This window comes from Rhinatrema bivittatum, chromosome 14 (genome assembly GCF_901001135.1).
Source record: "Rhinatrema bivittatum chromosome 14, aRhiBiv1.1, whole genome shotgun sequence".
Classification (NCBI taxonomy): domain Eukaryota; kingdom Metazoa; phylum Chordata; class Amphibia; order Gymnophiona; family Rhinatrematidae; genus Rhinatrema; species Rhinatrema bivittatum.
Window position 1 is genome coordinate 73,768,230 of NC_042628.1, and position 16,366 is coordinate 73,784,595.

The following is a 16,366-nucleotide window of genomic DNA, read 5'->3' on the forward strand; positions in this document are numbered from 1 at the left end:
CGGAGGTTACACGCGTAACATACGTGCGTAACCCTCTGAAAATCTACCCCACAGTGCCCGCTTTCAGCGCAACTTTTTTGCATCGGCCCCAAAGAGCTGAAGAGCAGGAAATGTGGGTACTTTTGTATCCCAATACTTTGTGCCTGCTTTAAAGCAGATGTGAAATATGCACATTAATGTATGCACATTAATGTATGCATGCTAACATATGTATTAAAGTACATGCATTAAAATCTACATGTTAAAGAATGCACGCTAAGGTATGTGCTTTAACACAGGGGCGCTCAAACTGGAGATCCCCAGCCATTTCATTTCTAGGATATCTAATGAATATGCATGAGATTTATTTGCACACATTACCTCCTATGCATGCAAATATTCATTACGAATATCCTGAAAACCCAACTGGCTGGGGGGGCCCCCCCGAGTCCTGTATGCACGTTAAAATATGTGTTAAATTATGCACCTTAAAGAAAGTGTGCTGACTATGTACATTAATGTAGGTTTGCTAATGTATGTGCATTCACTTTGATGCATTAGAGTATGAGTGTTAATGTATTCGTATTAATGTATGTGCACTTAAGGCTTGCGTGTTAACCTATGCACATTAAAGTATGTTCGTTAAAGGATGAATCCCTTCCCTGACCTAGCCCTCCCATTTTTCCCTGCAGGTATCAGTACCCTGTGAAACAGTGCCCACACAAAGGGAGGGCATTGGAATTTACAAAAGTGTTTTTTTTACACAGGAAAACATGCGCTTCCTCACATAGAATCTTTGGGCATTTTCGGAGGGCTGCACCCAGGTAAATCGGTATTCACCTGGGTCAAATGTCCCCTCCCCAGATGTTCCTAAACCTGCTTGCCCGGCTCCACAGCGCTTGCACTTTTGGCCATGGGAATAGGGGGCATTCCTGTGGGTGAGTTCACTTCGTGCAGTGCGTGAACCATTTTGCCTCCCTCGCTGTCTGCAGAGACTTTTAACACTCACTTTGCATTCACTAAGTTTCCAAACAGAAATAATGTGGGTACCTTCTCTTCCAAAATTTTGCACAAAACACATATTAAAAATGCTGTTTTGCAACTACATGGCCTCTTTCAAAATTGCCCCCATAAAACATGAATACAGCACAAAGAATTGAAGAGCAGATCAGCAGAGCCCCATGCAGACATCACACTGATACACGAAAAGCATGAATACAGCATGGACAGCTGAAGAGCAGGTCTTCAGCAGAGCCCCGTGCAGGCATCACACCGATCCACGTAAAGCATGAATACAGCACAGACAGCTGAAAAGCAGATCTTCAGCAGAGCCCCGTGCAGGCATCACACCGATCCACGTAAAGCATGACTACAGCACAGACAGCTGAAGAGCAGATCTTCAGCAGAGCCCCGTGCAGGCGTCACACTGATACACGTAAAGCATGAATACAGCACGGACAGCTGAAGAGCAGATCTTCAGCAGAGCCCCGTGCAGGCGTCACACTGATACACGTAAAGCATGAATACAGCACAGACAGCTGAAGAGCAGATCTTCATCAGAGCCCCGTGCAGGCGTCACACTGATACACGTAAAGCATGAATACAGCACAGACAGCTGAAGAGCAGATCTTCATCAGAGCCCCGTGCAGGCATCACACTGATACATGTAAAGCATGAATACAGCATAGACAGCTGAAGAGCAGATCTTCAGCAGAGCCTGTGCAGGCGTCACACTGATACATGTAAAGCATGAATACAGCATGAACAACTAAAGAGCAGGTCTTTATCAGTGTGTCACATTGAAATGAGTAAAATAGGAAGCTTGGAACAGGAGGTTTCTCTCCTCCTCCTCCTCACCCATCTCCCAAATGCAGAAAAATGCATGAACTTGGGTCACCAGATGGCCCCTGGTCTTTAGGGATAGCCTGAGCCAGTCTTGGTTCCCCATTCAGTTCAAATTTGCAAAAGGACTTGCACGTCTACTTTTCTAAGAGAACCTGGAACTGCAAGAACTTACTTGAGATGGGGCAAAACCCCTGACTATAGCACTAGCAGACTGCCCCCCAGGCCCTCACATTTCCCAGCTGCACAAAACGTGACGACCGGGCTTCTTCAGACAAGAGCACCGGTTGTGGTTTTGGGAGTTCATTGATCTCTCCCTGATCCTTTGGTTCGAAAGACCCTCCAGATTCAAGTGAAGTGAACTGGTGATGCACTTAGTACAATTTTAGGGAGTTCCCCATGGGCAGCAGTATCTGTTTTGGCTCCGCTCATGGTCCGTGGCCCAGGAAACGTCCCAGTATGTTGCCCCCCCTCCCCATGCTCCTGGAAGGAAAGCTTTGATGACCTTCCAGCTGCTCGTCGACCTTGCCCGGTGTAGAACAAGCGCTGGGCACAGCCAAGGACCAGCAAGGTGAACGGTGAAAAGAAGCTTTAATCTGTTTGTTCTTGGTGTTATCACAGCTCAGCAATCAGGCTCCGCTGCCGTAGGTGCAGGAGAAGGTGGCCTGCGCCAGCCGTGGTCCTCCAGCAGAAGGAGGGGGAGGCTGGGACCTTTATAAGCTGCTTCCCTAGGACTGCCTGCTTCCTGTGGCTTGGGGAAGGCCTGCTGACCCGACAGTCAAGTGGTTGACGGCCTCCTTCCTTGACACTTTTAAACCCTACCTGGATCCAAATTGTTCCCAAAGTCCGAGAAGAAGGCACAATGGGGAAAGCGGTAAGTTACAGTGAATATTACGTATCATTATGTCTGTATTTATCATAGAGAGTAAATATTTATTATAAAGGGTATTTAAAGAAAAAGCACACACGTCCTGGGAAGTAAAGCATTCAACGCAGCATAATGTGTGGGTTGTGGTGTCTGCTGTGGGCTGAGCGCCTCACAGGATGAGGATACCCTTCTCATGCTGCTCCAGGGCTCCTTAGCTTCACAGGCTCTGAGGGTCGTTTGGGTGGATTTTGCTGGAGACCCAGGTGGCGTTTGGCGGAGCCTCCAGCTGGCAGCCTGAAGATTCATTCTTGTGCAATCAGAATTCGTATTACATCCCGCCTTCATCTGTGAGTCTTTGGGGTTTTTGGGGTTTTTTTTACTATTTTTCATTTACGCATTTCGTTAGAAAAAAATGTCCGTGGCCCAAATTTAAGGACAAGCCACATTTTTAAGAAAATGTACAGAGAGCCCCCAAAGCCATTTGCCTGCCGCTATTCAAATCTCTGGGCAAAGGCTGGACTGCTTCAGAATCTGTCGTGCTTCGCGTCCATTTCTGCCCGATGGCCAGCGAGTTCCCCTTGCGAGCAGTTTGGGAGCAGGTCCGGTCCAGCTGTTGCAGACCTCTCTGAAGTCCAGCTTTTTTTCCTCATGTCACCCCCGTGCTTTTCCTGCTCGGTCTGGGCGAACGCCTCTGCTATTTCGTCCCACATCACCACCCAGCGCCGGATCTCCTCTGCAACTGATCTGGATCTTGCTCTAGAGATTGATTTGTCGTTTTTAGTTAGACTGCGAGAAAGTCATCTAAAGTTAATTTTGCATTATTATTATTCTGCCTTTCATGGCTGCTTTACATAATGCATTATATTACGGGTTAGCTGCATCGGGAAACATTGCATTACAGACATTTTGCATCCATCTTGGCTTATTGATGACGGTCGTGATTTACAAAGTACAATAGTTGACAGTTCTGCTATACAAAGAGCAGCTTGTTCTGTATTTATTTACATCCAGTGTGGGCTGGATTACAATGTGACAGTCTTATAGAAGAAAAATGAGGCTATTATGAGGGTGGAATGTAAAGGAATATATATTTCTTGCTACTGGAAACCTTGAATTTAGTATTAGACAGAGCTACTGGAAGAAAATTTTGAAACTCAATTTTAATTCATAATGAACACAATTTCATTGTGGTCCTTGTTTTAGCTTGAGAAACAAAATCAAAATATCTATATTTTTAGATGTATAGTAGAACAATATAGTAATGGCTTTGATTAACATTATGCCATATCTTCAGACCGAATCGCAATGTATTTTACCGGGATGTCTTATCAGAAAGGTACAAGCAGCCACTTCTAGGGTGGCTTGCTGGGCTGGCTCTGTATTATCAGTTCGTTATTGGAGAGGGGAGAAGGGCTTGTTTACCTTTAAACAAGCTTTGTACAACGAAGACAAGGCAGATTAAATGACTTGCCAAGGAGGTAAGATGACAGCCCAAGATCATGCACTTAACCAACTTGTACTTGTGGTTTCTTGGATGCAAGGCACTTTGTAATCATGAGAATTACCTCATACGGCGCCGTGTATGCTGATGGCGCTCCATAAAGAGTACAAATCCATATAGGAAGCCATCTTGAATGCTTGTGGTGTGGCAGATGTTGCTCTGAGTGAGTGTTGTTTTTTTTCTGTGGTTATCCCTACAGGATAAGTACGAGTTGTACTCTGTGGAGATGGAGAAGCAGGATGATGGAGACATAGATGTAAAAATCAAGAAGAAACAAAAAGGGGTGAAGAAAAAAGAAAAGCTGGAAAGCATGAAGAAGGAGATGGACATTGTGAGTACCAGAGGAGGGATGGGGGGTAGAAAAGAGAGGAAAAGAAAGCAAGGCAATGGAGACATAATGATTTGCACTGACTTCCCTCTAGTGGTGAAAGTTAAGAACTGAAGCTGAGGGTGACAAGAACTAATGCACGGAAATGTACATTAAGAGGTGCTCCCTATATCTGATTGTAGAGTTGGGAGTTGAGGGAATGGGTGGCAGTCAAACAGTAAGGAAAAAATGGGAAATGCTGAGGCAAAGCTAATAAGAGGCAAGGGGAAGCCAAGGAGCACCAATATAATGGAAGAGAGGGGTTAGATTGAGGAGACAGGTCATGAAGACAGGGCTATTTCACATGTGGAGGCAATGTGGGGGTTACAAGGTGGAAGCACTGTTGTCAAAATGCAAGCAAACATTTGAAAGAACTTGAGATTTTATGAACAGGGGAATTGGTGATATTGATATTAAGGCCCTGTGATCAAGCTCTTTGTTGCTTTCCAAACAGCTCTGCCGCAAATTAGGAGCTAATATACTTGTAGCTGAAGTATCACCTCTTCTGTCAATTCATCTTCCAGGATGACCACGAGCTGTCTGTGGAGGAGCTGGAGCTGAAATATCAGACCAGTGTGAAGAAAGTAAGTTGTATGAGAGGGAGGTGGATGAAGGGTTGGAAAAATGTCATAAGGGAAAAAAGTCTCAGAAGATAAACAAGGTAGAAATTGAAAGAGGAGCTGGAAGAAAGAGAAAATTCATAGCAGGAGAAGATGAAGTTGTCAGAAATTGAGGTCTAAAGAAACTCTTGTACTCTGCCTGCAAGGGGTAAGCTCACCCCTGGAAAGGTCACTGAAATTCATCGGGCCCCCTAGGCCAGCTGTAAGGGTGCGTGACCTAGAGAGTCCCACAGAGCAACATTCTCTCAGTACTGCCAGCTCTTTCTCCCAATGCGGCAGACGAGGTACTGGTCACTCCCAAAACAGCCCTCGGGCTGAAGAGCTGCCGCTCCTGCCTACCTCTCTCAATTGCTAAGCTGGCCTGCAGAGTCCAATAGCTCCTACCCCTGCAGCTCCTGACGTGGCCTGCTGCAGCTGTTGCAGCCCTCAATTTCCCTGCCCATGGACCAGAGCTGGAGGCTCAGTGCTTCTAACTTCCTCCTGTTACCACCTACACTCCCCCTCTTGCACGGTTCAAACAGCCAATCTGTAAACTGAACTGCCCAAGACGGAGGAACCAGCAGCAGGGAAGTGCCAGTCAGTGGCTCGGATTTCCTGTCATGGGAGCCACTAGGGAGTGGGGGATGGAAGATGAGGGTGAGGGTGAGGGAGGTGGCAGAAAGCGAAGGAGAAGAAAGTGCAAACCCCCCCCCCCCATGGGGGAGGGGTGGGAATGCCATTCCTGGTGCTCGCACAGGGCACTGCCAGGGCTAAAGATTGGCTCTGACCACCCCCGCCTCACGCTGCTTATCTCTAGGGGGAATATCCCATGATACTCCCAGGTAAGACTCTGAGCGGATCAAAAAAGGACTTCATGGCACAGGGAGAATGGGTGGAAGAGGCAAAGGCACAGGGAGTGTTCTCCACTATCCTTTCCGTCAAGGGACAAAGCACATCCTGGAGCTGAAGATGTGGCTGCATGGATGGCGTTGACAGCAGGGCTTTGGTTTCTAAGAAAGTCTGCCGAGTTCCTTATAAGGATTGCCAAGACTATTTATGCCCATAAAACTCGCCAGCCTAGCCAGGAGGGCTTTGAATTAGGTTCATCAAGCGGATACTGACAAAGGCCATAGGTAACCAGAGTGAAGTCATGGGACCAGGGAGGGCTACAGGGAGTCCTGTGCTAGCAGAGGGATAAACTGAGGATCATTTAAATTAGAAGAATGTGCAAGGGGATTAGTCAGTTAGTGGGAAGGCAAATGGTGCAGGTACTGGGTAGGAACAGAGAAAATGTGGGCAAATACTCTTAAGCCTGTCTAACAAGAAGCCAGCGTGGTGGAAGAGGACACTGCGGTTGTTACAGTCACTGAATCAGTGAATTCAGTGATAACCGGGACTGGGAGGTCACTAAGCAGAGGAGTTTAGGGAGCGAGATCAAAGAGGAGGAGGAGAATCTTTACAAGTCAGGGAAAACCTTAAAAGCCATCAAGACAAAAAGTGAGCAAAAAAGCAGTGGGGATTGCTGTGGTTGTCTTGAGAAAGCCAAGGATGTGCAATTCCATAAAATGAAACAGAAAATGTCAGTGACAAAACAAAACTAACTAAATGCGGTTCGTCTTTTCGTTGCATTTCGTTTTACAATAACCTCACTCCAAACTTATAAAAATGGTCTTGGGCGAGTCCCCAAATCCCGCTGGACTACACCCTCCACGTTTTACTCCATCTCACGGGATCCAAACAGGCAGGCGCGATCCCCAGTCACCCTTTCCCCCACAAGGGCCTCTGGTCAGCACCTGGGGGGGAGGGGGGTGCAGGGAGCAACTGGAGATTTTGCTCTCGTCCCCCTTGGGCCCCATGGGGAAGGGGGAATGCCCTGGAGAATGGGGAGGGGATGTTTGGTCAAGGCCAGGGAGAGCTTTTCTTGCTCTTTGCTGGTGGGGTGAGAACAAAGAGGCAGCAGCAGTGGGCAACGGGAATGGAGAGCCTGCAGCAGCAGCTGGAAGACAGCGGGATGCAGGATCCGAGGCAACCCCGCCTCACAGGGGGGAGACCCTGGATGTGACCGCTCTGGATTTCAGTAAAGGCCGTGACGCTGTTCCATGTGGAAGACCGACGAGCAAGCTGGCCAGACTGGGAGCGGGAGGAAAAATGATAAACTGGGCAAGAGGACAGAGAGAGAGAGAGAGGAGGTGGATGGGGTCCACTCCAAGGTCAGAGCTAGGCCCAGCCCTTTTCAATCTCTTTATAAAGACTGAAGGGATAGAAGAGACGGTGAAGCTCTGAAAGATGCTTGGAAAATATGGAACAGAATTGGAAGACTGGGCAAGGCTTTGCCAGCTATGCTTTAATCCAATAAAGTTCAAAAGTTACTCCTGGGGGAATTCTGCGCACAAAAACTTAAAATTCTGCAAACTTTGTATTGGTCAAAATAACACAATTTATATGACAGCTTTAAGTAATTACATTTTAAATTAATACAGAAGAAAAGATGCAGAATTTTAAATATTTTGAGCAGAATTTCTCTAGAAATTCACTGTAAGAGTGTCCCTTCCACTCCCCTGGCCACTTTGCCCTCTCAGGCCACAACTCCTCCACCTGCCATCATCTCTCCCCTCCACCTCTAGGCCCATCCCCTTCCACTCTATTGCTGTTCCTAGAGTTTGACCCCGTTCTCAGTACTGCCCCTCACACAGGCTCCCTCTGTCCCTCCCTCTCTCACACACATGCTCCCTCTCTCTAGTACACATACACATTCCCTCATACAGGCTCCCTCACACTCTAGTACACACACACACACATCCCCTCATACAGGGTCCCTCTATCTTGCATACACACACACACAAGTTCCCTTTCTCTCTCACACATACATCCTCACACAGGCTACCTATGTCTCTCTCTCACGCAGCCCTTCACACAGGCTCTGTCTCACACATACACAATCCCTTCACACAGGCTAGCACCCTCACATACACACAATCCCTTTTTCATACACACGAGCTCCCAATCTCTCACACACATACACACTCCTTCACAATCTCCTCATATAGATTCCCTCTCTCTGGCACCCACACTCAAGCATCCCACCAGCTCTCTCACCTCCCATGCACTCTCTCACACTCTCCTGCTCACCCCCCTGATCTAGTTCTCTCACCTTCCCCTCCCCTCTCTCACCCTCCCCACACCCCTCCCCTCTCCTCTCTCACACCCCCTCTCCTCGCTCACATCCCCTCCTCTCCCCCTCCCCCTCTCCCCTCCCCTCTCACAGCCTCTCCCCTCCCCCAGACCCGCTCCCCTCTCTCACAGCCCCTCCCCTCTCTTGCAAACTAAGTCTATCCCATGTTACTGTTGCTAGTAATAGCAGTGGCTATTTTCTAAGTCAACTTAATTAATAAGAGGTAATGGACTTCTCCAAGAACTTATCCAATCCTTTTTTAAACCCAGCTCCATTAACTGTTCTAACCACATCCTCTAGCAACAAATTCCAGAGTTTAATTGTGCGTTGAGTAAAAAAGAACTTTCACCGATTAGTTTTAAATGTGCCACATGCTAGCTTCATGGAGTGCCCCCTAGTCCTATTATCCGAAAGAATAAATAACCGATTCACATTTACCCGTTCTAGACCTTTCATGAATTTAAAGAGCTCTATCATATCCCCCCCTCAGTTGTCTCTTCTCCAAGCTGAAAAGTCCTAACCTCTTTAGTCTTTCCTCATAGGGGAGCTGCACACTGAACTGACGATTTCAATGTGTTATCTACTATGATGCTAGATCTCTTTCTTGGGTGGTAGCTCCTAATATGGAACCTAACATTGTGTAACTATAGCATGGGTTATGTTTCCCTATATGCATCACCTTGCACTTATCCACATTAAATTTCATCTGCCATTTTGATGCCCAATTTTCCAGTCTCACAAGGTCTTCCTGCAATTTATCACAATCTGCTTGTGTTTTAATTACTGTGAACAATTTTGTATCATCTGCAAATTTGATTACTTCACTCGTCGTATTTCTTTCCAGATCATTTATAAATATATTGAAAAGTATGGGTCCCAATACAGATCCGTGAGGCACTCCACTGCCTACTCCCTTCCACTGAGAAAATTGCCCATTTAATCCTACTCTCTGTTTCCTGTCTTTTAACCAGTTTGCAATTCACGAAAGGACATCGCCTCCTATCCCATGACTTTTTAGTTTTCGTAGAAGCCTCTCATGAGGAACTTTGTCAAACGCCTTCTGAAAATCCAAATATACTACATCTACCGGTTCACCTTTATCCACATGTTTATTAACTCCTTCAAAAAAGTGAAGCAGATTTGTGAGGCAAGACTTCCCTTGAAGTACAGAAAATAAAGAGATCTGGGGTGATCATCTCTGATGACGCTGAGCTAGCCAGTCAGTGTGACAAAACAAAGCTGCATAACGAGAGGGATCACTAGTAGAAAGAGGGCATCTATAGAGGTCTTTAGAGAGATCCCACCTCTATGCAGCTATGGAGTCCACATTTACAAAAGGTGCACGGCCTGTACCTCAAGTCATACAGAGAGACTGAAGGAACTAGAGATGTCCTCTAGGGAAAGGGGTATATGATACAAACATTCAGTTATCTAGCAGGCTTCAATAAAGTATCAGGAGGAAGTATTTTCCAATAGAAAGAAAAGTTCAAGAACAAGGGATCCTCAGATGACTCCAACAGGAAAGAGGCTTAAAAGAAATATTTTTTCATCGACAGGATGGTAGATACCTGGAACAGACTTCCAGTGGAAGTAGTTGAAGCTAAAATAGGGGAAGAATTCAAGTGCGCCTGGGGCAGACATAAAGGGTCCTTAGTGGGGAGCGAGGAAAAAGAACCCATAAGAAAATGCCATACTGGGTCAGACCAAGGGTCCATCAAGCCCAGCATCCTGTTTCCAACAGTGGCCAATTGAGAAAAGCCTGAGACTCACCGCAGGCTGGTACAAATGGTCAGACTATATCTGCCAACATTAGCTATGTTTTACGTTCACTATGTTTTCTTTCTATCTCTTGCTTCAAGGGCTTGAAAAGCAGTTTTGCAGCGGAGATTCTCATGCGAGATGGTCCCAATGAGTTGAAACCCCCTAAAGGAACCCCTGAGTATGTGAAATTTGCCCGACAGCTTGCTGGCGGCCTGCAGTGTTTGATGTGGGTTGCCGCTGTCATCTGCCTCATCGCTTTTGCCATTCAGTGTTCCCAGGGAGATCTCACCAGCGATGACAACGTAGGTATCTGAGGGGGATTCCCTGCAGATATATGCAGAGAATAATGGCGGGGAAGTTAGTGTAAAATATCATAGCTAGAATTATCAGATGACTTCATGTTATAGGGTTAGGCCAAGTCAGTCCAAAGGAAGTAACACGGGCAACAATGAAAAGTAAGTTCCTGCTTTTTGAGGAAGCATAGAGATGTAACAACAGGGCTGCCTCTGTGTTGGATGAATTGTGTAGGGAAGGGCGAACAGAAGATACTGAATATGAGGTGGCTGCCACGTTAATCCTCTGAATGTGCAGAAATAAAGGCAAAAATAGAAAATGATTCAGCTGATAGGAACCATAGTTGGGAATGGCTAAATTCATACAAACTGTGGAGATGCTTGGTCTTACCGTCTTGTTGCTCCTTAATGCAAGGAAATTATATTGTATAAACTGGCATCAAGCTAGCACAAGAGAAGGCCACATCTTCTCAAGGCAATCTGAGACCATCTTTCCATTCTCTCTCTCTTGCTAGCTTTATTTGGCCATCACCCTCATAGCTGTCGTGGTCGTCACTGGCTGTTTTGGTTATTATCAAGAATTTAAGAGCACCAACATTATTGCGAGCTTCAAGAACCTTGTTCCACAGGTAAGAGAGATGGACTGGCAGTAATAATAATTGTATAATTGTGTTCCAGAAGAGCATGTACAACAACTGAGAACAACCTTGCTAAAAAATAAGCCTTTTTTTCTTCCCCTTCCAGCAAGCAACTGTGTTCCGAGATGGGGATAAGTCTCAGATTAATGCGAATCAGCTAGTGGTGGGGGATTTGGTGGAAATCAAAGGAGGAGACAGAGTGCCAGCTGACATCAGGATCATTTCAGCACAAGGATGCAAGGTATCAAACTCTAACACAGATGGACAAAGCAAGTGAGTCAGGTAGGTATCCAGCTGTCCAAAAAGAGGAATTAAGGAGAAAGACATTCCAGGATCAGATCAGGACAGGCTAGCTTTCTAGACCTAACTTCGTGGCCTGTATACTAAGGCGTGTTAATGCATTAACACAGAGTTCTTCATCTTAAACTTGGGAGCCAGTGACCCTATCTGTGGCTCCCTGATTCTCTTCGCTCAGACACATGTTCTATTTCCTTGTGGCACAGCACGCATTTCATGCGGTGTTCAGACTGCCACGGTGTTCTCATGAGATTGTGAGAAGAGCATGGCGATTTAGGCACCGTGCAGCTCATGCTAACCGAGTGCAAAACAGCACCAGAAGAAAACAGAACAGCTGTGCCGGAGGTGGTAGAAAGGGAATTAACAAACTGGGAGGAGAGTTGGCTTGGAAGGGATGATGGAGGCAACCCAATGGTGAAGACTGACTGTTGGGGGAGGCAGGCGGGGGTTGAGACTAGTTGGGATGGGTTTGGGGGGCAAGGTGTATGTAGGAAAAGAGGGTATGGGGGAGATGAGCTGAGGGAGAGAGAGAGAATGGGGTGGAAATGGGCTGCAGAGAAGAGATCAAGTGTGCAAGAGATTTTATTTTAGTTATTGACTCACTCTCAGTGCCCCTAGCAGCTGGGCTGGCCACATCATTGGAGGGGTGGACCCAGTTGCATGGTCCAGCGATTGTCCTGGCTCTCATAAGTTTTTTTTTGCGTAAGTGGTTCCTGCTTGAAAAATAGTGACGATCAATGCGTTATCCTAAAAATTAAATGCCTGCTCTGATGCTTAATGCCCCTTACATCCATGGTAACATACACACAAGCAGTGCGTATAATGCCAGTGAAATATTAATGAGCTGGGTTACATGCAAATGCATGCAAAGCCACTCATGAACCTTAAAATTGCTTCCCACAAATCTTGCTAAGCAACACGATTTGGGGTAACCAAAAAAGTTAAACTACATCTCGGGCCTAATTCACAGGGGTGAGCACGTGGGGATCCGTACATGCGTGTATGGGCACACGAGCCCACGTATGCTGGAATTTTAAATCGTGTGCGCAGTTGGGCGCCTTTGATTTGAAATACGCCTACTGCGCGTAAGTGCTCCTACTTTTAAGTTGTTATTCGAGCAAATGTATTTTGCATATCTTCCTTGGGACTTTGACGGCTTTGACGTGCGCAGTTAATCAGATTTTAAAATATGCTCGCATGAAGGACATTTCCAGTTTTACCACTTAGTCCACCAGTTTGCCCAGTCCATATCGAGGTTATCCAGACCCCTCTGGTTCTTCAGCTTGCACGCCCCCCCCCCCCCCCCCCCAGTTGACCCACACCCCTCTTCCTGTCGTTTTAGGCTTAAACAGAGATTTATGCAGACGAACTCCTCACCGGGAGCAGAATTAAACATGCACAGCTAACAGCCTGCTGCGTGCTGCGGATGCCGGATTTAAAATATGGATTTACATGTTTAATTTTGGGCCCCGCCCCAAAATGCCAACTCCGCCCCTTTTTCTTTCACAAATTTTCTGTTTTTAAAATACGCGTTGCTCATGTACATATGGATCTTTTAAAATCCACCCCTAAGGTTTTGCTTCCATTCTGTGTCTATGGGGAAAAATGTTTAGAGTCAAATATTCAAAAGACCTAGTTGCCTAATTGTAAAAGTTAGATGCTAGACTTTTGAATTTAAAAATGTGCGCTGGCTGAGCCCTAAATTTAGGTGCGTTAAATCATAAGATTCCCAATTCAGGGTGAGGCCAAGGCATGTCCAGAGTACGGAAAGAAGTTCCATGCTCCACACTGAGGTCCTGCACTGGGACCATAACATGGTTCCTAAATTTAGGTGCTGAGTCAGTACTTTATAAAGGTACCTACCCATATACAGCTCTTTTACATGCCTGAATAAGGTTCCTATTAAGATGCCTCAAATCAGGCACTGAGTCCTCCTTAAATATCAGGTATAACTAACCCCGCCCCGGTATGCTGGTCTAGCCCAGGTGAGGCCATAAAGTTATTTCTACTCTTTGGGGCAGGGACCCTGACGAGCTCTTCGATCTCCCTCACTTCCCTGAGTGTGGATTCGCAGGACTGGGGGAAGGAAGGAGTCCTCTCAGGTCCCGATGAGACAGGGGCGTTTCTTTACTCATTCCCTGATGGACGTAGTTTCCCGGGGAGAGGATCTCTATCCTTTACATGGGTGCAGTGAGTGCAGAAATAAATATTCTGGAACCACTTCATTAGTGTCCTAAATAAAAGTCTTGATGTCAGAAAAGGTTCATCGCTGCGGAGGTTGCGGTGCAAAGCACAATTCCTCTGAAGGAACTTTATGCTCCCTTTGCCGCAGTAAAGCTGAATCGCCAGAACTGCTTAAAGCTTTGGCGACAGTTAAAAAGGCACTTTTGCTTGAAGCTGCTCGTAAACAGAAACCTTTGTCTAGGGCAGCTTCGGTTACTGAAGAGCCATCAGCGACAGCCGTTCTAATGGCTGACTCAGAAGTGGCAGCCATCTTGATTGACCCACCAGGAGTGTCGTCATCAAGGGTAGGTCCCAATTTAAGCCAGGGACCTCCCAAATTAGTTCCAGGGCTTGATTTCTCATCTGAATCGAAACAGGAAGTCCCTGGTAGCAGCTGTGGAGTGTTTTCTCCAGAATCTTTCAAGTTTCTACATCAGGCATTTCATGCCTTACAGGAGGGGCATGATGATGCAGAGCAGGTACAAAGTGATTTTTCTGCTGCTGAAGTTTTTAGATCACAAAAGAAAAAGAGGATGGATTCAGTTGAAGCTAAATCTTTTTCTCTGGATTTGGATTGCCCACCCTATTTAACATTGGAAGATGAGAAAGAAGGAAGAGTTATTGAATCTTTAGAAGAAGGTGAGATTCAGTCATCGGAGGATGAGGAGGAACAGATCAGATTGTTCCCTAAAGAGGAGATGTCTGCATTAATATTGCAGGTCTCTGCTGCGCTGTGCCTTGAGGAGGAAAAATATGAAGAGACTCCAAGTTGGGATCCAATCCTGAGGGGCACGCGTAAAACAGCTTCTACGTTTCCTCTTCACCCAGAGATTGAGGCTATGATTATGGCTGAGTGGGAATTTCGTGAAGCAGGTTATAGACGTCTGAGAATTTTTAGATTGTATCCATTGCCGTCTAAGGTACTGGATCGCCTTTTTCAACAGCCTAAGGTTGATGTGTTGGTTGCACATGTTGCTAGAAAAAATGCCATTCCTGTGGAAGGAGGTGCCTCCCTTCGTGATGCTCAGGATAGGAAGTTAGAAGCAGTAGTTAAGAATCTTTTTTCTGCAGGTTCATTTGTAGTACAGGGAGTGGTTTGTGCAAGTTATGTTGTCAGATCTCTGCTCCGTTGGATTCAACAGTTATCTGAGGTAGCAAGCTTAGCAAAGCTAGAGTCTGCTACGGCCTATACATCTGATGCTTTATATGACAGAATCAGAATCTCGCCTAGATCTTTAGCTCTTTCTGTGGGAGCCAGATTTCTTCTTTGGTTAAAAAAATTGGTCTTCTGATTTCTTATCAAAATCTAGACATTCTCATTTAGCTTTCAGGGTAAATAAATTTTTGGGGAAGAATTGGATCGTTTAATGAGGAATCTAGGAGATCAAAAGGCTCAGAAATTACCTGGGTTTATGGAAGCTAAGAGATATAGACTGGGCAAGTGAGTAATGCCTCAATCTTCTAGAAGTAAAAGTAGATCTCAGTCTTATTGTGGGGCAAGAAGACCAAGGGGAGAGGTTGAGTGCTCCACTGGTGGTCCAATTAATACACAATGAAGTCAGGAGGATTAATTGTCCTGACCTGTGTCTACGTCCTGAGCTTGCCCGCTCCTCTTGTGGTCCATGACCAGCCATCCGGGTGTGTAGGGCGCGCAGAGGACAGCGTGGTCCGTAACCAGCCTATGGGCTGGGTAGGGCGCCTGAGGGACCTTGCTCGCCTTGGCTCGTCCCCTGTGTTCCAAGCTCCACGTCTCGTCTCCGGACTTCCAAGCTCCACTCCCAGACAAGGCTTCGTCTCACCGCAAGGGCACACATTCTCCGTCCCGCGCTGGGGAGCGCCCCCTAGCGCTCTCTTCCATCGCAGCGCAACAGATTTGCCAAGGCCATGTGTCCAGCGGGACTATCCTTGTCCCGGGTCTTGTCCTGGACTTTGTCTCCCCCCCCCCCCAATTTCTTAGGGGGGGATCTTCTTCCTACGACCTGCTGGAGGTGCCAGCTGTTCTGGATTCCACAACCGGCAGGAGGCGCCTGCACCCCACCTGATGATCATTGCCACAGCCTGATCCCACCCTGGATCCCCGCCCGGGTCTTCTTTGTTCTCCATTTGTCCCTTGTTCTCCGTTTGTACCTTGTTCTGTTGTTCCTTGTTCCTTGTTTGTTCTGTTCCTCGTTTGTTCCTCGTTCTGTTCTTTCTGTGCTCCGCTGTTCCGTGTTCTTTGCTCTGTTCTTTGTTCCGTTTGTTCTTTGCTCTGTTCCTTGTTCTGCTGTTCCTTCCTTGCTCCGCTGTCTTGTTCATTGCTCCTTGTTCCGTTGCCTGTTGTTTTGTCTGTTCTTGCTTGTTCCTTTGTGTTTTCCCTTGTTCCTTGTTCCTTTCTTTGTTCCTGTGTTTCCTCATTGTTCCTTTTCTTGTTCCGTGCTCTGCTCCATGTTTTCCACATGACCTGCAGGAGGCGCCTGCACCATCCTTCTTCCAGTTGCCTTGCCTGACCTTCGACCTCCCGATGGAGGGGAGGAGACCCCCTTTGAGGGGGGGGGTACTATTACGCTTCCTCCCGCGGCCGGAGCCATGGGAGGCCTCTCACCTCTCCCGATGCCACGGCCCTCCGCGGCCCGGACCGCCGCTGCTGTGTTCTGGGCTGTGGCCGCCGAAGCCAGGGCCTTTCCTGCGGTGACGCAGCCATCGACGCCGTCCTCTTCCGCGGCCGGTGATGTAATAAGGTGTGCTGGGCTGAACACGCATGCTAGCGAGCAGTTGTGTGCACATTTCTATGTGCAGAACTTGACTCCTGATTCGACTGATAATTTTGTGCACAAAAATGTGTGCATA

The 16,366-nt window shown here is 46.9% G+C and overlaps 1 protein-coding gene across 1 annotated transcript in view; it reads left to right on the top strand.

Annotated features, from left to right (window-relative positions):
- Positions 1-2,552: 2,552 nt before the first annotated feature.
- Positions 2,553-16,366, top strand: part of ATP4A (ATPase H+/K+ transporting subunit alpha) — a 67,621-nt gene continuing 53,807 nt past the window's right edge. Inside the window, exons 1-6 of the mRNA XM_029576339.1 lie at positions 2,553-2,695; positions 4,390-4,521; positions 5,082-5,141; positions 10,188-10,391; positions 10,898-11,011; positions 11,127-11,261. Of these exons, the coding sequence (XP_029432199.1) occupies positions 2,684-2,695; positions 4,390-4,521; positions 5,082-5,141; positions 10,188-10,391; positions 10,898-11,011; positions 11,127-11,261 (657 nt within the window). The 5' untranslated portion in view covers positions 2,553-2,683. The remainder of the gene's footprint in view (positions 2,696-4,389; positions 4,522-5,081; positions 5,142-10,187; positions 10,392-10,897; positions 11,012-11,126; positions 11,262-16,366) is intronic.